Source organism: Mustela nivalis, assembly GCF_964662115.1.
Source record: "Mustela nivalis genome assembly, chromosome: 2".
NCBI lineage: Eukaryota > Metazoa > Chordata > Mammalia > Carnivora > Mustelidae > Mustela > Mustela nivalis.
In genome coordinates, this window is record NC_139021.1 from 137,519,290 (window position 1) to 137,540,295 (window position 21,006).

The 21,006-nt window shown below is 42.5% G+C and overlaps 1 protein-coding gene across 10 annotated transcripts in view; it reads right to left on the minus strand.

The window, feature by feature from the left end:
- Positions 1-2,358: 2,358 nt before the first annotated feature.
- Positions 2,359-21,006, minus strand: part of KCNMA1 (potassium calcium-activated channel subfamily M alpha 1) — a 722,449-nt gene continuing 703,801 nt past the window's right edge. For 3 of the 10 annotated variants that reach the window (XM_082719519.1, XM_082719514.1, XM_082719525.1), the window contains 5 exons: positions 16,664-16,858; positions 14,689-14,807; positions 12,835-13,059; positions 10,496-10,524; positions 2,826-3,124 (listed from right to left, as the gene is read on the minus strand). In XM_082719519.1, the coding sequence (XP_082575645.1) occupies positions 2,970-3,124; positions 10,496-10,524; positions 12,835-13,059; positions 14,689-14,807; positions 16,664-16,858 (723 nt within the window). In that variant the 3' untranslated portion in view covers positions 2,826-2,969. Of the gene's footprint in view, positions 3,125-10,495; positions 10,525-11,339; positions 13,060-14,688; positions 14,808-16,663; positions 16,859-21,006 lie in introns of those variants that run through there. The other 7 variants (XM_082719520.1, XM_082719518.1, XM_082719523.1 and 4 more) reach the window with 5 other exon arrangements.

Consider the following 21,006-nt stretch of genomic DNA (forward strand, 5'->3'; position numbering starts at 1 on the left):
ATGATGATGGTGATGATGTCTTTGTAAACAGGTGATTTCCACTTCTTAAATAGCCTCTTGGTGGATCTTTGATTCCCAAAGCACCCAAGAGACTTTAGTTTGCGTAAGGACTTTTGTGGAACCCTGAACTGGGATGGAAGATCATAGTCTTATAAGACAGATGGTACCAATGATGACCGTCATTGGTCTTAATTTAGTCAGAAAAATGGGAATGGTTCTGTCACGGTGGGGTTGAAAGATGACCTCTTCCTGGCCAGAAAGGTCAACACATTGAAACTAATCAGGAAGACCTAATATTGGGTTGGGCCCTTCAGTGGTCTTATAATCTTGTTTCTGTTCTTGTGTCACTTTGAACCTACCAGGCACCAGTTTTTGCCAAAGGAGCCACCAACCATTTTTGCATACTTCCTCAAGAAAACAAAAAAGCTCATTTTTATTTTCTGTATCAGAACGAATTCTTACTGAATTTATCAAAAGCAAAACAACATGAGCTTGCTACTTTACCGTAGAAGAAAATAGATTCCTGCCAGTTAGGTTTTGGGGCAGCCCTTTGCTTTAGGAAGCCATTTGAGCCATTTTGGTCAAAAGGAAAAAAAAAGTTTTCTTTCAGCAATACTTGAATGGAAAGAAAAGGAAAGGGGAAGAAAGAGAAAAGCAAAGCAAAGGAGTTTAAATCCACATCTCTAGCCAATCAGTTCTTGGAGTTTTCACTTGTGTTTTCAGAGTGACTTGGTGTGGAGAGATGGGTTCGAGAAGCACAGGACACTGTTTCTTTAAGAGAAGGTCCTTTAGGTGGCCACCACTGCCTGCCAGAGGACACCAAACAGTTATGACAAATTCAGAGATGGTTATCAGGAGACAGCGTGAAGAAGAGCCCACCAGGGTTCATGAAGGAAAGAAGAGCGTGGGTTGGTGGGAACATACCAAGGTGACCCCAATGCAAAATCATTATGTAGAAGAAGGCCTAGCTTTCAGGAAAGTTGTGAAATCCAAACAAGGGATTCACCCCCACAAACCTGTTTTACTTCTGTGGGAAACCAGGAAATGTTCATAAGCCCAGATATAGACTGCTGACGTCATTTTAGTCATTTTAGTAGACAAGTGATTGGTTATAAGTAGTTTTTTAACAATCCAATTGGACGTACATTATATTCACGATACTTTTATAGAACTACTTCTACAAAATGTGACAACAGGGTAACCACAGTCTGACAAGTCACTTCAGGACAGCGCCTACAGGGCAGAAGCACGACTACATGGGCTCTGCAGGGAGTAGACAGGGGCAGAAGCTCATTTTGCCTATACTGGTCATTGAAGTACTTAGTGGACATATGTTTTCATGGTGATTTCATTGCTTGGCTCTGATCTGAGTTGCACTAATATCCTAAGTACCACAGGGTCATGGCCTAAAGAATTAATGGAGGAGATACCGTGGGACTTTGGGGGGATATTTTGGTAAGTTTGGTTTCTTCAAGTGTCCACAGTTTACATTTTTAAGAAAAGAAAAATCACTATCACATCCATGCTTCTCCATAGATCCTGATGACTGTATAAAAGATTGATCATTTTGAAGTTGAAAGATTTGCTAAATCGTTTGGAACGTAACAGTTGCCGGGACGACTAGACACCAAGCATGCAAGCCACGGCAGAGCTCTGAGACTTGGTAATTGTGTCTGATGGCTAGAAAAATCTTTGAGCACAGTTGGAAGTGGCTGAGACATTTGATTTCATTGCCGGTCGTTTTCAAAGGCCTTTTCTAACAGTCGGGATTGAGTGCATTCATTGCTTTCCTTTTGTCGTTATTATGTTTTACACCGTTGCAGCAAGTTTGTGTGTTTTGTCCCAACAACTAAAGGAAAGCCTGAAAAAATAAAATGAAATCTGGGCAAAAGTAGTCTCCTTGATCGTGAAAATGTTTCTGGCTTTTAAACAAAAACTCATCAAAAAGAACGAACGTGTTATCATATCCTGTTGTGAAGTAAAACTATCCACTGGTGTTTACACACTTTCAGGCTAAAAGCTCTGAGACTTGGAGCGTGGGGAAAAAGTCCACCAAACCCTTCCAGAATTGAAATTCCTGTACTTGCGAGGGTGGTTTGGACATAGGAAATGAGAAGCATAACAGCATGGAGGAGTCCCCACCATTCACACAACAAACGGAGCAGTATCTGGTGTGTATCTAGTCCTCAAGGTCAATGTCCCAGGCGTGCCCACAACCCTCCTGGCATCGTTCATGGCCGGATCAACCTCATCTGGTAATTGTAGAAAAGCTGCAAGAAGGTCTTTCCTTCAAATATACGAACAAAGGGATGAGCAATACAGAATGAAAACTAAAGCTACAAAAATATGACTTTCAACTGAGAAAATAAATAAGTTTCCATTTATTAAGAGCTGGTGTCAGTGCAGCTAAGATACAACACCCATCCAGGAAATTCACCTGCCCCCTTTTTTGTCTCCTTTTATGAATTTACTAAAATACATGTTTACATCATTGGACAATTTGAAAATTGTTTTAGTAATCCATTGGCCTTCGTTACAATTAATTGTGGTGGTGACCATCATTCTCCTCAAAGGAAAAGAGAGAAAGAAGAGAAAGATGTATTAAGGAGTCTGGCCACTTACTCATGTTGATTTTGCATTGTTTAGATACAGGGAAGATATTTGACAATGAAAAAAAGAAAAGAAAAAATATATTTCTTTCTAATAAATAAAAATAATTTAAAATGCTAGAGGCTATACATGACTATTTTAGTATGTTCATTTATAAATGAAATCATTTTCTTTTCCAAAATACATGGAAGCAATATTCAAGGCAGACAAAGAGAAAGATCTGTCTACTTTATTTTTCTTGCATTTCTTGCTTATCCTAACGTCTCCACCAGTGATTCAGCATGTAAGAGGAAGAAAAGTCACGTCACCATTTATGAAGTTTGTCAGGCTTTAAAAAAATAGTTCTGGTCTCCTGGGAGTCAACATTCATCTTCAACTTCTCTGATTGGTGGAATCAAGCTGCTTGTGGATTTATATTGGTTGATCTGGTTAGCCATGTGGGTACTCATGGGCTTGATTTGAATGTTTCTGGGATAGGCATTATCCGGTTCATCTGTAAACCATTTCTTTTCTGCTAAAGAGCAAAACGGATAGAGAACAAGAAGGAGAAATGAGAAGCTTAATTAGTCCTAGGGTAAAGCCTTTGGAAAGTTCATTGAAAAAAAATGCAAAACTGTAATCGATAGAAGCTGACAGTGAGTAGTTGCTAAGAGATAGTGCAGTGTAGGGAGAAACCCAGAACATGGGACACCTCTGCTGCCTGTGGCAAGTGATGACCAATGCACCCTTGGGATGTAGGGGCACCATGGGTGGACCTCTGAGCATGAGGAGGGGTTGGAAGAGGAGCTCCAGCAATGTTCTCCGGGATTCTTTTAGTGGTCTGGAAAGCTTTGGTGGCAAGGAGATGCTGAATACATCAAATATTGGGCATGAACATTGTGCCTGAGGAAAAATTTGTGTGTTCACTGATTTGAGGGGAACATAAAGGACATTGTCCCTGACCGAGAGCCAGTGATCTAGCATCTTAGGCAGGATCTCAGCCTGTACTTGACTTTGTTACAGACATACTTCAAGTTACAGCTCAATACACCATTCTTCTTATTTTATTCTTTTTCTTTCTGTCTCTCTCTCTTTTTTTTTTAACCCTCCAGTTTTGAGGGTCTTAAAGTAAGCCCACAGATTGTGCTGGGCAATGAGACTAAACATCAGAATAGCAACCAAAGTTTGAAGAGGATTTTGAGATGGCTTTTATTTCATGAAAGAAAACTCTATGTTGGTATAAAGTTGGGGAAGGAATTCCTAGTGGCAGTATCTTAACCGACTATAATAACCCAAGCTGTTGACAAGGGAGCTTGACCAAGTCTTGGCATTTCATTTCCACTCTAAATACAGAGATGGCTGAGAGAATGCTGAGTCAGAGCGATTGGAGGACTGGGCGGCGTGGGGGGTGGTTTGTGCCAGTGGTGGGGGGTGCACTGCGGGGGGTGGGTTGGACAAGAAAATGGCCTAGCATCCTCACGGCATTTCGGTGCTGTTTTACACAACTCGGCCTCACCCCTGCCTTTTTTTTTTTTTTTTCTTTTTTTTGTAGGATTGAAACTTTCTGGATAACTGACCCTGTGTTCAGACATGAAGACACTGGGCAAATAGGACATTCTAATTTGGGACTCTTGTTTGTGGCTTAGGAAAAGAAAAGGAAAAGGGGAAAAGCTTTCAGGCACACCCACGGCTCTAGAGACAATGGCCTCATTGCTGCCTATCAGAACCAGTCACAACAGCCTGGTCAGGGGGCCCGGACTGATCTGTTAACCAAAATGGCTCAGCTGGCTGGATAGAAGAGTGCGTGGAGGTACACGCGCATGTGTGTTTTTACGTCTGTACGTCTGTCTGTCTGATAGCCTAATGATCTATAAATTCAACACCTGCCGTCAGCTCACAGCCGCTCTGCTGCTTTCTGCTGGATGCGTCCTCTCTCCCGCTGTGTCAAGTCTGAGCCCTCCCTGTAAACACTGTCGCGGGAGCTGGGGTGTGCCTCCGGGAAAGCCTGCTCACTACCCTTTGTTCCACAGCTCAGTTAACCCTCAGGAAACTACGTTCTCTCCCATCATTCTCTGCTCCCCTTTCTCCTGCTCTGGCCCTCTCACCTATTATAATTAAGTTCACTTTGATTTGAACAGATTGGACGATAGGAATTCATAATGCTACATCCTCACAGTGAAACTAACTGATTAAGTGCTTTAAATTATTCCCCCTGACAGAATGATAAAGTTACAATCTGTTCTGAGATGATCTACAGCTTGCCAGACTCCTACAGCTTCTTTCTACATTCATTTATCTTTTTGTCAAGCAGAGTTTTTTTTTTTTTTTCCTAAGCTTCAATTCCATAGATCTTTTAAAGTCATCAGCACATCTGAATTATTAATGAGGCTTTAGAGGCAAGGTTCCTGATGGACTGGTTAAAAAAGGTTGTATAGAAATCCAGGACTGTGTACACATCAAAATAATTTCAGCTCCATTTAAAAAACCATTTAGTTCAAGTGTGACATAGATGAACCATTATGCATTTGTGGAAACCAATTTTTTGTGATCTACGATTAAACTAACCTTTCAGAGAGGAGTAGAGTTTGATGGTTATCATGTTTTAAAAGCATTGCCAGGCCGCTGAAACAATTTCAAACTCCGACTTTTTCCAATGGTTTATATGTAAAGATGGTTTTCAGAAAAGCAGAACCGGGAGTCTGTGCTGTTTGCCTGAGCTGCCCTTGGTTTTGGCTGTGCCACTGCGGGGACTGATTGTGCAAAGGGATTTAGTGCGAGGCTGGACATGCCAGGTTGGAAAGGAAACTGAACTCTGCTGATGGAAACGAGTAGGTCTTTTGGGCGAAAGACCTAAGACAGCTGCAATTTGCTGAAATTTTTACAACTGCTGCAGAGAATAATTGTTCAGAATTTAGTCTTTACAGTTCAATTCAAAGTTGGCATTTTGACCTTTTGCAGCAGAGAGAATATCAATTTCTTTCTGCTGTCAGTAAGAAAGAGAGCATTATTTCCCCGTTTAAGCTTCATTCTTTCTTTCCTTCTACACTTCTTGCCATGGGAGAAAATCTATGCAGAGTAGCCCCTGTGTTTTGGCCATTCAGCTTCCACACGAGAAGGAGTTATGTTCCGGCACATCCTGGTAATGAGTCGAGGTTTTCATTATGCCTGAGAAACGGGCTTTTTAATTTGGGTGCCTTATGAGATATAAATATGTATGTTGTTGGAGACTTGTTTGGATAGGATGTTGAGGAAATTGAAATATACCAATGCTCTGAGCATCTTAGTAAAATATCCAGGGGCAGAGGTATTTTATGAAGAGATTCTTCCCAAAGGGCATCAGAGGAACACACACTTTAATGATCGTTACTCATCTGCTTCAACAGAGAGTGCTTCAAGTAGGACTGTGACACTTGGGTTTATTGAATCTTGCCTTCCAAAAAGAGACTGTGCCCGAGGAAGGCTACAACATTGGCCAGGAGGAAGAATACTCAGGGAAGGGATTCAAGTAGGTACTGAATATGTACTCTTGGTCCAGGATAAATCCAAATCCCTGAGTTTATCTCCTCTCCCTGCCTCATCCCACAGGCCAGAAAGATTTCTGGGAGCTTCATTTTTGTCCCTGAGATGGGAAGGGCGACAGATCTGGCTGTGAGGGCCTCCTCCCTCCACAGAAAAACAGCCCCATTTGTTAACAAGCCTCTTTTGAGGCTGCTGAGCCTGACATCATCACGGCAAGGGTCGTGTGTGACCTGCCCAGATCAGCGATGGGAGGCGTGGCAGTCTCTGAAAATGGGCTAGTCACACGAGATACAACCCAGACACTGCAGAGAGATGATTCTAGAAGAACTGGCACTGTGGTCGGGAGACGGCATCTATGGAGACCAGCTGGCCCATGAGATACACACCAAGGATTGGCAGGGAGGCAGGAGCTAGGGAGATGCCCTGGAGCAGGAAGGTAAGGTCAAGGGGATCTGGGGTCTCACACGGGAGCTGCTTGGCTCCAAGCAAGTCACTGTGTAACTGAGCTCAGTTACAGCTTCTCTTCTATAAAAAGGACCTGTGATCAGATCTTCCTAACGCTGTTGTCTAGATAAAAGGGGCTAGTGCTGGTGCACCACTTAGCACAGGTCCAGATGCCTGGTAAGTAAGTGTGTGCTCTTGAGCGTCTGTTAGTAATGGCAGCCGCCTTGACGGCAGAGGGGCAGAGTTCATAGGCCAGTTTTCAATGCCATTCTGCCGCTTTGTGGCTGGATGACTTTGAACAAATCTGTCCTACAGATTCCTTTGAACAGAGAGGTGAACTGCGTCTACATCTGAGCTTGTGTGAGGATCGAGTGAGTTACTGCCTGTAAACTGCTTAGCAGAGTCTGGCACTGAGTGAGCACTAAGGTGTTAGCTTGTCCTGTGAGGTTAGCAGTAACGTGAGTATTCTCAGTACTAAAGGGCTCCTGTGACGATGGGTGGTTCTTTTCCGTGTGGCCGCAAATGAGCTGGGGGAAGAGATCTAAAGGTCATAAACTGGAGGGTTGGCCTGCAGAACGGGGCTTTTGGCAGTAGAGACGACAGAGGAAGATTTGCTTGGGTTATCTTCGTTTGGAAGGAAATGAGAGGAAGGAGTGACCCAGTGTTCTTTCTGGTGAGTCTAGGGTTGCTACCCTGCCATAGGACCTGCATCCTTAAAACACTGGTTTTGTACTCAACAGGTGCCCTGCCCCACCTACAAGCCATCTGTGTCTCCCATAGCTACTTCCATCATGGAGATAGAAGGGTCCACGGTAAGAGCTATGACTTCCTCAAGCCACGAAGAGCCTGGAGGAGTGGGCTGTGGGAGGTAAGAGCCCCAGACCTGGGCTGCCCTGACTGCTTGGGTACCTGCAAGCAGAGAAACAGGCTGGGCTGTGAATACTGAGCCTCTTTGCTGGCTCCGTGGGTTGTCAGTTCTGTGGGATTTCGCTTTTTCACATAACTGCTCCCCAGAGAAGAATGCATGAAAGGAGAGACGATAATACAGCAGAGGTATTTGGAATAATTGGTCCTCTTCCTGCTGTACCACAAGCTGAGGTTTAGAAAGGGCTTAAAAGGAAAAGGTTCTATGTGGATAGAGACAACAGCTGAGAACGGTAAGCCCTAACCAGGAGCTGAAGCCTTCAAAGATAATGCTGGACGGGTTCACAGCTTACTTTGCCAGGAGGAAGGCTGGCATGTGCCCTCTGCCCCTCACACCCCAAGGCCCTCAGGGGATCCCACCCATGCCTACTGCCCTCTTCCCTCTTTGTGGGCAAAGTATGGCTATTTCATAGAAATGAAAACCATCCCTACCATAATTCTATTTGCCTCTTTTAACTAAAGTCTAACGCTGCCATTCGCTTGGCGGAGCAGACTGCCTGCTCTGGCCTTTTTCTGGGGCCTTTGTGCAGCTGACACCCCATAGACAGACTCTTCACTCTTCCTTTTCCGGTGGTAGGGGACCATTCCCTCTCCCCTCCCTATGCAGTAGATGTGCGATCTGGTGGGAGACAGGCAAGCAGTTTAGTGACAGGTGCCCACAGCTTATTCTGCATCACCCTTTTATGACAAAGCAGGGATGGGCTGAAGAAGCTGAGTGAGACACTGATTTTTACCCTGTCTTGACTTCCATGGGCCCCGAAGTTTCTATACGCTCCTCTTTATCCTTCAGGAGCCTGTTGCTATAGGAACCTGACAGGTTGATTTAATTGTCTCTATTGGGATGCAGACACCTTTAGGCTTTCCCCATACTGAAGAAGAGCCAGTCAAAGGTTTTACTGGTCATCTGAGATCTTGACAATGCTGGCAGGAGGCAAAGGCAGTACCTCTGTCTCACTGTACTTATAAAGCTATTCTCCCTTTCAGCTATGAGCCCAGCTCCGGAAAGTGCCAATAGCACAGAACATCAGGAAGCACCCAGGGGGCATTCATATATATATATATATATATATATTTTTTTTTTTACTAAGTCTAGGGAGTAAAGATAGCTGATAACTTGATGAAAGGCCTGAAAATATTTAAGACTAATTTATTTTAACATATTTACTGAGCATTTATATGAAGGGTCTGGGTTACAACCTGTAATATTCATACAGAATTTGAAACTTCTCCCAGTTGTGGTAGAACTGTCTATAGAAGGGTCCAGATTTCTCTTTATCCATTTGAACTGGCTTCAGGAAGGACCCTGGACAGGAGTCCTTAGAGATGTTGATGATTTTATGATCATCTGAGTGAGGGCTGAGGCTGAGAGCTTCAGCACACCTCATGGTCTACTCACTTATTTAAGGTTCAGCCCTGTCAAAGCCTAAAGCAAATTGGACTGAATGGTTTATAAACTGCTTCTCTTGTAGAAGGGTACAGATAATTGAGTTTCTAGCTGTTGGTCTTTTTAAATGCATATACTTTCTCTTCAAATAATTCGTTCGCTTTCTACCTTTACCCCTTTCTTCCTTCCTTCCTTTTTTCTTCCTTTTTTCTTTCTTTCTCCTTCCCTCCTTCTTTCCTTCCTCCCTTTCCCTCCCTGTGTGTCTCTCTTTTTTCTTTCTGTTTCTCTTCTCCTTCCTTCTTCCCTCCCTTCTTTCCTTTTCTTTCCTCCATCTTTTCTTTCTTTTCCTTTCTTTTTTTCTTTCTTTCTCTTACTTCCTCTCTTTCTATGCCATCCGTATTCTTTCCTTTTCTTTTTTTCATGGGGAGCAAGAAGGGGCGAGACACAGTATGAGAACTTGTGTGCTTCCCTTCTAAAAGAACCTGAAAGAGGAATGAGGCAGTTTGGAGTCACATGGAAAACAACGGAGGAGACTCTTGGTTCTAGTGAGGGAAAGTACAACAGAGTCGTTTCAGCTAATAGAAGAGAGGTCACAGTGATACCTATTCATCATTGAATGTATCATTAGCCACACACTACAGTCAACTCTCAATTGTGTGCCCAAAGTCCCGGGAAAATTCCAAAGTTTCATCTTATGTCACATTCCATTCCTGTCACAACATCATCTCATCAGAGCTGCTAACAGATTGTATATAAAATGCATTTTGGAATTACTGCCCTCTATCTGCCCAATCCCTTGTTGGGATGAAGCAAATGCCAGAAAGGCAGGTGGCAGGAGAGACTTGGATAATGCAGGGCCTGAGCCGTGAGGCCCCGGATAACTGGGCATGCTCTGTGAGCTGATACACACAACTGAGCAGTTTTCATTTGAGGGCCTACTAACCACACATAAAGGAGACCAATGCTTTTGTCACTAATAAACCTCTGGTCTAAATTAAAAGGAGGATAAAATATGAACCGAGAAGCAGGTTGGCCAAATGGAATAGCTGCAAATGTTTTCCAGCAAAGTTTATCACCTGGCATTGTACTTGGATTTAGCAGGTCTTGCCAAGATAAACACAGAAATGTGGACAGACCGATGGGGGCTGGGTTGGGGTGGTGGTAATGGGGGGGAAGTGGAGGAAGCTGGGTTTCTTGATGGGAAAATGCTTTTGGACTTGGAGCAAGGTACCAAGGTGGGCAGGGAGGCCACGTGCAGATTTAAAGGCAAGCCAAATGGAGAGAAGTTCCCCCCAAATTACCCAACCCCAAAAACCAAGAACACCAAAACAAACTCTAAGGGGTCTAGCAGTAGCAGCAGCATAGCCTCATCGCGCTGAGCAATTTAGAAAGTGGAGGAAGAAGGAGAAATAGGGAAGGAAGAGGAGGGGAGAGGGAAGGGGGAAAAAAAAAAAAGCAAAACAAACTAAATAAAACCACAAACAGAACAATATAAATAAAAATAAACCAATAACAGAATAAAATTTGTAACTCCTTTTTTTTTTTTTTAATTTCACAAAAGTTTTCACAAGGACAACGTTATAGAAGAAAACCCCCAGCAGTGGCTAGGTCATGCAGAACCATTAATTGTCATACCTTGGCCCATTCTATTCATCCTTGTTGCACTTTAGAGAGAGAAGTAAGCTATGTGAGTTTTACAATGCTTTTAAACTGTCATATTTCCTGTTGAGCACTTTAACTGGCACATTCTTATAGTTATAAATGTTCTATGGGCACAACTTTATAACCTCCTTTGCAAAGAATGCATGAAAAGCTCTTCAGGATCCCAAACTGGGGTATGTATATGGGTGTGTATATATATACACACATATATGTGTATATATGTGTGTATAGATATATATAGAGAGATATATATATATAGTTCTATATAAAAAGATAGCTATACATAATATAGAAATCCATGTATATAGGGAAAAAATAATTTGAAAAAAATTCTTCCACTCATAGGGCTTTTTAACATCCATGTATGCAATTTTGCCCCACCCCATTCCTGGTCTGAATACTGCACTGCCCTGTCTTTGGTATGGGGGCAGAGGTTCAGACTGAGCCTCACCATTTTGTCAGTAAAAGTGCTTGTCAATTCACACAGCAAGCAAATCTCCAAAGCTATCATGCTTGGGGGGAGAGGGGGTCCAAAATCTAAACTCAAAGCATTCACCATAAAAACACCTTTTTAGAGATGGTACAGGTGTGACATTTCTCTCCTCCCCTCCACCCCTATTCTGCTCTATGGAATTTTTTTTTTTTTTTAAAGTAGACATTTCAAATCGGTATACACCAGGCCAGGGCCAGTCCACACATACATGAATTCAGTTCCAGTGGAGGTGACCGATTTGAAAGAACTACCGCCCTGTCCAAAGCCTGATTTGCATGCATACAGCATCTAACAACTCTATATTGAAAAGGGGATTTTTCTCCCTTTCCTCTCATGCTTACTAACTTAAAAAAAAAAAAGGAAGGAAAGAAGGAAAACAAAAGAAAAAAAAATTATACCAAAATGTGTGTTTGGCTCACTGTTGCACACTTCTCCCCCACCTCGTGACAACAAGGAGCAGCTCGCTGCTGTTGTCGTCATTCGCCTGCCTAAGTGAATCGGCCGTGTTCAAGAAACTGGGGAGGGGTTTTCCCACTAGCTCCTTGCTTTGGGACAGTCAGCACCATGCAGCTGGGCCAACCGTCCGAGGTGGTGGCTAGCTTTTGTCTTTGTTGAGTCAACTGTGGCTCGATTCCCCCTACCTTCTGATTTATTTAGCATGTCAGCTCCTAGAAAAACATGATCTGCCGCTGGGTTTATCTTCCTCACGCTCTAACGCGGCCCCAGCCCTTGCTCCTACCTGGCATCAGGGCCCTAGCTAATCAAACAAAGGGGAGTAAAAAGGTCCCCTGAGAATGCATGGAAAAATACTCGCTCTTTCCTGAGCATTATTTATTCTGTACATAAGGTAAGTAATTCACCTTTTAAAAGATGTAAAAGTCCCAGGAAGGCAGTTTTTAATGACTTACATCTGATATTTATGATACATATGGCTTTTCATCCCAAATGTCAAAAGTGAAAGAAAAAAAAAATAGCTAGTCATATGGCATAAGGAGACAGAATAACAATTTAATACGCAATCAAACCTCTGTTCACTTAAATTAAATGACTAGAATTTGATACAGCCACTAATGGGATACTATTCTTTCCTCCACAGTAAGGGCAGAAACGTTCACAGGAACTCCCAGAGGAAGTGAGCTCTGGGACAAAAAGGCCTTGGTGAGTAAAAAATCCTGGATGTTCTCTTATAAAAGCAGGTGCTTAATAATCATCTACACAAATGGTGAAAGCCTTTTAAATGCTTTGCTAGACTTCAGTCCAGAGAGTGGAAACAATCGATATGTTTTTGTTGCTGTTTTGGTTGCTCCTTTCAAATAAATGTGTATGTATATATTACTGCGTGTGTATTACAAAAAAAAAGAAAAAAAAGGAAGGAAGGAAAACAACAAAATCAAAACCCGAAGCACCCTGATAATCCTGATAAATCAGAACAAACTTTTCTTCTACATTGACTAAACTTGCTTTGCATAACTGACATCGATCACAGTGGCTCTCCCCTACTCTGCGAACCGCTTCCTGCAGTGAGCTGTTTATGTCTGGAGCATGCCTTTCGGTTATTTCTCCCCTAGAATCATAAATAACTTTTGGTCCTTCTGCTTATTTGCTGTTGTGCTCAAGGGTTTTATGGTGGTGAAATAAAAATGACAACCACATGCACACTATCATACATATGCAAATATGTGTAAAAAAAAGGGGGGACTATAGGGGAAAAGGGGGAAAGTTACTGTTGGAAACACCCACTGGGGAAATGAGTGGCAGATACAGTTTCACACACGGTGGCAGTGGCTACACATATCAGAGGCGCTCTTCCTGCACGTACTTCTGTTTGTCTCGGGACTCCCGGGACTTGGGTCGGTTCTGTCGGTTTGCCGTGGACGGGATGGAGTGCACGGAGGAACTCTTCTTGCTGGAGGACTGGGACGAGTGGGAGGAATGGGAGAGGCTGGCCCGGGACTGGCCGGCGTTGTGGTCGAACTGCATCAAGCAGAAGATCAGGTCTGTCGGCACGAGCTCAAACTCGTACGGGGGGTTGGTGATGACATACCTGCACGGGAGAGCAGAGGGGTCAGGGCAGGAGGATAACTGGGCGCATAGTTCACCCCCCTCTGAACCAAGAGACTCCTCGGGTCTTGAAGAGCATCTGGAGGATGGGCTTCTAGCTGGTCCAAGGCCTTCAACATTGTCTTCCAAGCTGAACTAAACCTTCCTCTCTTTGGCTCGGGGCAGGAGGCCCACACGAGGTCTGGCAGAGATGCTGAATTAGTGCCTATGACAGGAAAACCAAACTGTGCTTCCTACGATCCATGTGCCCCTTCCAATTCAATATCAAGTTCAAGTCTGATTCTGAGTGGCCCAAATGCATTGCAGCTTTTGTTCAGACACACACACAGGATCAAAAAAAAAAAAAAAAAAAAAAAAAAATACTGTTTTCTCTATAGTATTACACCTCAAAGTGGATGCTCAAGCCAGACATACCAAGGAGTCTCACTTCTGGCTGTATACTATAATCTTTATATGTTAAAAAAATTATCTTTTCAATCCAGAGCAATTAAATCAGAGAACTCAGAATATTTTTAAAAAGCACCCCTGGTGATTCTTTTTTTTTTTTTTTTTAAGATTTTATTTATTTATTTGTCAGCGAGAGGGAGAGTGAGAAAGTAAGCACAAGCAGGCAGAGGGAGAAGCAGGCTCCTTGCTCAGCAGGGAGCCTGATGTGGGACTTGATCCTAGGACGTTGGGATCATGACCTGAGCTGAAGGCAGCTGCTTAACCAACTGAGCCACCCAGGCATCCCACCCCTGGTGATTCTAATGTGCAAGCAAAGCTGGAAAATACTCATCTTACAGCATTGTTTCTGGAGGTGTATTATACAGACACACTGAGTTTCGTAATTCTATGACGTATTTTTAATTTAGGATCACTGTGAATTTATTTTAATGCAATTTAAAAAATATAAAGAATATAAAAAATAAAGAATTAAAAATATATAGAGCATACAAACTGTTATATTTTTCTGCTTAAATTGATAATACATAGTTTTCTTAAAATAAATACATAACAGTTTAAAAAGTCCATTAAGGGGCGCCTGGGTGGCTCAGTGGGTTAAAGCCTCTGCCTTCTGCTCAGGTCATGATCTTAGGGTCCTGGGATCTAGCCCTGCATCAGGCTCTCTGCTCAGCAGGGAGCCTGCTTCCTCCTCTCTCTCTCTCTCTGCCTGCCTCTCTGCCTACTTGTAATCTCTGTCTGTCAAATAAATAAATAAAATCTTTTAAAATAAATAAATAAATAAAAAGTCCATTAAAAATATAGTCAGTAAAAATACAGGCATGTAAGATATGGCAGAGGAACCATCTACCTTAAACACTAGCAATATGAAGTATCTGTTAGGTACCAGCAGAATGATCCCAGTAGCTGGAGTTTAGAGGAGATGCTCCTGTTCAGGAACTAACCTATAAAACTTGATTTCTTCCCACAGTATCTTTACATCTGATATGAGTGATTAAAGAAAAAACCTCCCATAACCTTCAAACTCAGTGTTGGATGTAATGTGTACAGAGTCTGTTTCGTACTCAGAGCACGTACACAGGTATTCATTGTCGTCATTGTCGGGGACAAGAGAAGGTATTTCTGTCTCTGCATTTGGGTTGGGAGAGCAGAGTAGAAATATACTCACCTCTTCGTGCATTGGCTGGGGGTGCTGAGGTGAGCATCTCTCAGCCGGTAAATTCCAAAACAAAGCATATTATATGTTTTCAGAGCTTTGCAGAACAGATCACCATAACAACCACCATCCTGGGAGAGAAGGAAAGAACAGAGAGAAACATTTTTATTTGTCTGAAAGCAGAAGTCCGGGGGGAACAGACCCTTTTCATGAAAGCTTGTGTTGGTGTCTCCTGAGTTGGAGGGTCTGTCCCAAGGGACCGAGGCTAAAGAAGTCATTGTGATTAACAGCTTACATCTAACACTGGTCATTTTTACAGATCAGATAATGATGGGGTTCTCTGCAAGTTCTCGCCAGTTTTCCATCTGTAGCAATGAGAGCCCTAAAGAGAGTGTGCCTCTCCCTCATTTGAAGTGAGGGTATAAAGCCTGAAGGTCTCAGATGTATGTTTGGCTGGGAAGAACCCAGCTCTGCGAAATGGTGATTATGTTTAGCCCCGGCTCAGCTGTAATCACTGTGATCTGACCGTGTTGTCAAAACGGCTCGAGTGATAATTAAAATCACTGCAAGGAGAAAAGACCCCACCAGGTACTATGGTGACAGACTCTTTCAGGGAAAGGACTGTGTGAAAAGCACAATTTACAGACCTCAGAGATGGCACTGGTGGTAGAGAATGTGTTTCCCCAGGAGGCAGGGAGCTGCAGGCTGTATAAGTGGGATTCACAGTCCTAATCAGTTCACGGTCACCTTCCAAGGGTCTGGGGTCTGATGTGGAATGTGAAAGCAAACCCACTCACTTGGAAATACTGGCTTCATGCAGCCAGGTGGCTTTAGGTGGATGTTGGAACAGGAAGGGCCCTGAAGAATGACTTCTCTGGGAATAAAATGGCTGCCTTTTTCCTCCCTGTCATTGGAATTTCAACATGGCCATCGTATGACAGAACACAAATGGGGAAAAATCTTACCATTATTTAAAGTCTTTACCTTCCAACGTTCATCAGTAAGTCAATGACAGATCCCAGTCTGACATAGGTCCTTGCCCATAACCACACCAAAATATGGTGCAAGTCGGCATCAGGGTTTCAGAAGAAATAAAGAAAGTGACCCTTTCCTTGGGCAACACTATTATTGAACAATAAATACATTTGTTCCCAAGACTTGTGGCTCCACCCCTTGAACACATCCATGGAGATGGAGTAAGGGTGAGAATCATGGTCAAGTCTACAGACTTTGGCCAGAGTATGTGAACCCAGTGGGTGTGTGGGGCCCATAGGACCACAGGTGCTGGTCATCCCCTCTGCGGCAGGGAAGGCGTGGAGGAGAGTGACTCAGTCCAGCCTCAGAAATGCAAAGACCCAGGTCCAAAGTTAGAGCCATTAAAGGATCCACGTGAGATGCTGTTTGTTTGGCCAGTGGCTCTAGGTACATGTTGGTGTTTTAAAAACTTCCAGGCCCCGAGTCAAACCCAGATACAAACTCTCTGAATCCCAGGAACTGGGCATGGCCATCGGTGGTTTCTAAAAGTTTCTCGTGGCCTAGCAATGTGCCTTTGGGGTGCAGCAGCCCTGAAGTATGTAAGACCCGTGGAAAGGGGGTCCCGGCCTTGGCTGCATGCTGGAACCACCCGATGACTCCTGACTCATGGTAGAAGACACCTACGGGAGTGAGGAAGCCCACAGGCTCTGAAGCCAGGATTTTTGGTTAAGATTCCTCATCGGGCCAATCCTCTCTCTCTGAGCCTCAGTCTCCTTAGAGTGTCTGGTGATAGAAATTATGTCGAAGGATTGCCATGGGAATAAAAACGAACGACTGTATGTAAAGCACAGGGCCTGCTAGCCAGTAAACCGTAAACATCGCCTTGTAGTTATTTACCATAGAGACCAGAAAAGGTAGGTGCCTAGCTCCTCACTCTCTGGCACCCTGTTCACTCAGCCCAAGTTATATTCCCATTCAGTGGGCTCAGGGAACCTGTACACCATGAACTCACCCCCAAGTCCGCAAAGGGTCCATCCAGCAGTGCTAACTGGGCCACGCGGCAGCGGTCCCTATTGGCCAGTGTCTGGGGGGTGCTGTAGCCCCCTCGAAGTGCATTCTCCTCAGCAATCAGGGCCTCAAGCTCTGGCGTGGCTCCCCCGGTCACAAGGGTCCGGATCAGAGTCAGGATATTGTCATTGAAGTATGTCTGGGGAGAGAGTTGGGGGGAGAAAGTCCTTTAAGCAAACACCCTAACGTCACAACAACAGACATCCAAATTACAACTTTTCTTGGTATCGCTTGTTTAAAGTTCTGGCCTGTCTCTTCAAATAATTTTATGTGGGAAGTGAAAAGACAACAGCCTCCAATTATTCCATTCTTTTCTCTCCTACTTGGTTCTGCCAGGAGAGCCTGACTTTTAAAAAACCACTTCAGGGAACTTTCATTAAAGGGCTGAAATCTAAATGGTTCCTGTTTACCGTGATTGGTGTGACTAGGAATGCAAATTCTGCTTCCTCTCTTCAAGTCCCACAGGTCTGCTAAGGGACTTTGGATTTGTGACACGAAATGCAGCCTGCCCAGGCGCTATCCCAAGTATAACTACCTCTGAGGTCCTGTCACCTTATGCCAGGAAGTAGCCTTCTCCAGCAGTGGCAAAACTTCTTCCTATGTTGGAAAGAGATGCCAAGAGCATCACGGAGGCCACACGTTCTACAATACTACATGCTTTTATAATAATCTAACCCAGAAACCTCTCTCGATTAAATATGCCAGATAAAATTATGAGGAGGAGGATGCCCTGGTGTGTGCACTTTTTTTAAAAAAGTCATCTCAATAATCTGAGGCAAATATAGCACATTAGAGAAGTTTCCCTCAATTGTACATTTGTCTCACATCTGAAACATAACAGGTCTGTCAGGAACAAAACAATGGGAGTTTAAAAAAATGAATAGGGTGTCAAATAAAAGAGCTCAAAAAGACATTCGTCATCCAGACTAATTTGAGAAAAATCTCAAGTAAGGGTCTGCATTCCATTTTTCATGGTAAGAAGAAATCAAGCAGGTGAAATGAATTCAAACCAGAGTTTGCCTGTGGCTTCTGACAGGGTACGAACCTTTGGGAGTGGGTTAGGAAAGACAGCTACATTTCACCTCAGCGATTTCTCAGACACTTGATCTGGCAAAATGTAGTGGGGAATAAACCAGATAAGGATGGGTTCTCTTGCTGGGGGGCCATCACTGGTTCTGTCTTGGAGGAGGTTGACTAACCAGTTCTAGGCTTTGGTGTTCTCAACTGCAAAATTAGCACAGTCATTAAGATCAAGTACATATGCAAATTATTCAAGGAGGACCTCTGAGTTCAGATGATAGCTACTCCAGGGCCAGGGTTCACTTTCTTCATTGAAATACTTGAAAAACCTAAAACCCGCAGAGCAGAGTGATAGCCAATTCCAACAGCAAAGAAGACTAGGAATGTTACTCAGGAGTCACCTAAGGATAACGCATGTCTCCTCCACCAGAGCTCAGATGTGCCCTGGGGCACAGCAACAAGACAAGGACAAGCACAGGGGGAAGTGTTGCTGTCTGGGTCAAGGGAAAAGAGTCAGGCAGTAGGTTTAACACTGGCTTCATGTCTTAGCCACTGTGTGACCATGGAAAGTTGTCATTGTTGTGCCTCGGTTTCATGATCTGTAAAATGTATGAACAGAGTGGTTATAAGGCCGATAGAACTAATACATGTGAGGCACATTGAGTAGTGCTTGGTGCCCAAGCAGCACTGATAAATGCTTCTGACGGGACAGCAGGGACTGGGAGCTTTCCTCTGTGAGAAGACCTGTCAGCTCATCCTCGGCCTTCCCTTCATTTACATTTGGGGTGAGGGATGGGAAAACCAAGGCCATGTATTTCATCCTTGAACCTGTACTTCTCAATCTGCTTCCATTTGAAGACCCTGTTTGGGCTCAGGAATGACACAGCAAAGGCACCAGGGCCCTGCATCCTGGGATGGGACAGTAGTAATGGGAAGAGCCATCAGAGGTGTGTTCTAGTGGAGGTGGCCTTGGAGCACACCCGCAAGCATTTCCAAAATTTTCAGAGGTAAATCCTCTTCCATTACAGTCAGCACATCGGTAGAAGCAGGAGACCCCTCCTTAACACTGCATGATAAATGTGTGAGTTCTGGGAATGGAACTTTGACAAGGGCCTTTGCACTCTAATTACCCTTTTTAGATCAAGACCAAGAGGAGGAATTTATCAGCTTGCAAAGGGGGCGGCAGAATATTCATGACCTTGTATAGCGAATTCTGTTTTTTTGGTAGAGAGAAATAAAGGTAGAGAGAAATTTAAAAAGCCAGTATAAGTAGTTTTTAAAGGGAACCACAGTATTTAAGATATAAAAGAAAAGCATCATTTTGATTGATTAAATGGTTGCTGGAAGAAGTAAAAGAAAAAGAAGCACCTGTTTTAGAATTCAACTTTTAAAAATATAGTTCCTATAAGAAGTAAAAGATGAGATTATAAGAAAGAAGACTTCATATAACTTACCCAATTATTTTTATGTAAGATATTTAAATTAAAATGGATGTGATTAGAGATAGTTAAAAGAATCCAACATTCTTTCATGACAAAAATATTCAATAAACTAGAAGTAAAAGGGAATTTCTTCAACCTGATAAGGGACATGTGTCAAGAACCCAAAGTTAGCAGCAGACTTATTGGTGAAAAACTGAATGGTTTCCCCTCAGAATCAGGAATAATACAAGGAAGTCAGCTCTAACCACTTCTATTCAACACAGCATTGGGAGCTCTAGCCAAGGCTAGAAAGAAATGAGGTAACCATATCAGAAAGAAAGATGTAAAACTATCCCAGTTTACAGAGAATATGATGTTATATATAGAAAATTCTAAGATATCTCTTAAAATTCAATTATAGATAATAAATGTGTTCAGCAAGTTTGCAGGTACAAAGTCAATATACAAAAAATCATTTGTATATCTATACACTTGAATGAATACAAGAATAAAATTAAGAAATTCTATTTATAATAGCATCACAAAGAATAAACACTTAGGAATAAACTTAACCAAGGAAGTACAAGACTGGTACACTGAAAACTACAAAATATTGTTGAAACACATTTTAAAAAACCTAAATAATGGAAAGGCATCCCATATTTATGGATTGGAAATCTTAAAATTATTAAGACCGTATTCCCCCAAACAATTTACAGATTCAGTACAATCTCTGTCAAAATACCCAAAACCATGTTTATAGAGATGGAAAAGCTGAGTCTAAAATTCATATGAGGGGCACATGGGTGGCTCATTTGGTTAAGCATCTGCCTTTGACTCAGGTCATGATCCCAGGGTCCTGGAATCAAGCCATGCATTGGGCTCCCTGCTCAGTGGAGAGTCTACTTCTCCTTCTCCCTCTGTCTCTTGCCTTGCTTGTGATTTCTCTCTCTCTCAAATAATAAAATCTTTAAAAACAAAAAAAGAGTAAAATTCATATAAAATTGTAAGCACTCCAAATAACCAATCTAAGAGATACAGTTGAAGGACTCATACTTCCTGATTTCAAAACACACACACACACTACTACTATAATCAAAAGAGTATAGTATTGACATAAGGACAGACATGGGACTGAAATGAGAGTCCAGAAAGAAGCTCATATGCTTTTGCTCAATTGATTTCAACAAGGGTACCAAGACCATTCCATGGGGAAAGAACATAGTCTCTTAAACAAATGGTGCTACAATTCTTGGGCTTCCATATTCAGAAGAATAAAGTTTAACCCCTACCTCACACCATATATAAAAAATTAATTCAAAATGGATCAAAGACCTAAATGTAAGAGTAAAACTATGAAACACTTAGAAGAAAACATAAGGTAAATTGTTATGACTTTTGATTTGAAAATGAATTCTTGAATATGACACTCAAAGCACAGGCAACTGCCTCAAAAAAGATCAATTCAACTTCAGAGTTAAAAAATTTTGTGCATCAAAGTACACTATCCACAAAGTGGAAAAAAAAAAAACGTACAGACTGAGAGAAAATATTTGTAAATCATATTTCTGATATAGTATCCAGAATATATATATAATATATAATCTTATGTAAGATTACATATATAAAATCTTCTATCCAAACAACATAAAGACATATAACCCAATTTTAAAAATGGACAAAAGACTTAAACATTTATCAAAAAAGATATACAAATGGCCAACAAAATAAATGAAAAGATGCTCAACATCAGTAGTCATCTGGAAAATGGAAATCAAAACCACAAGAGATACTTCTTTATACCCACTAGGGTGGCTATAATCAAAAAGACATAACAAGAGTTGGT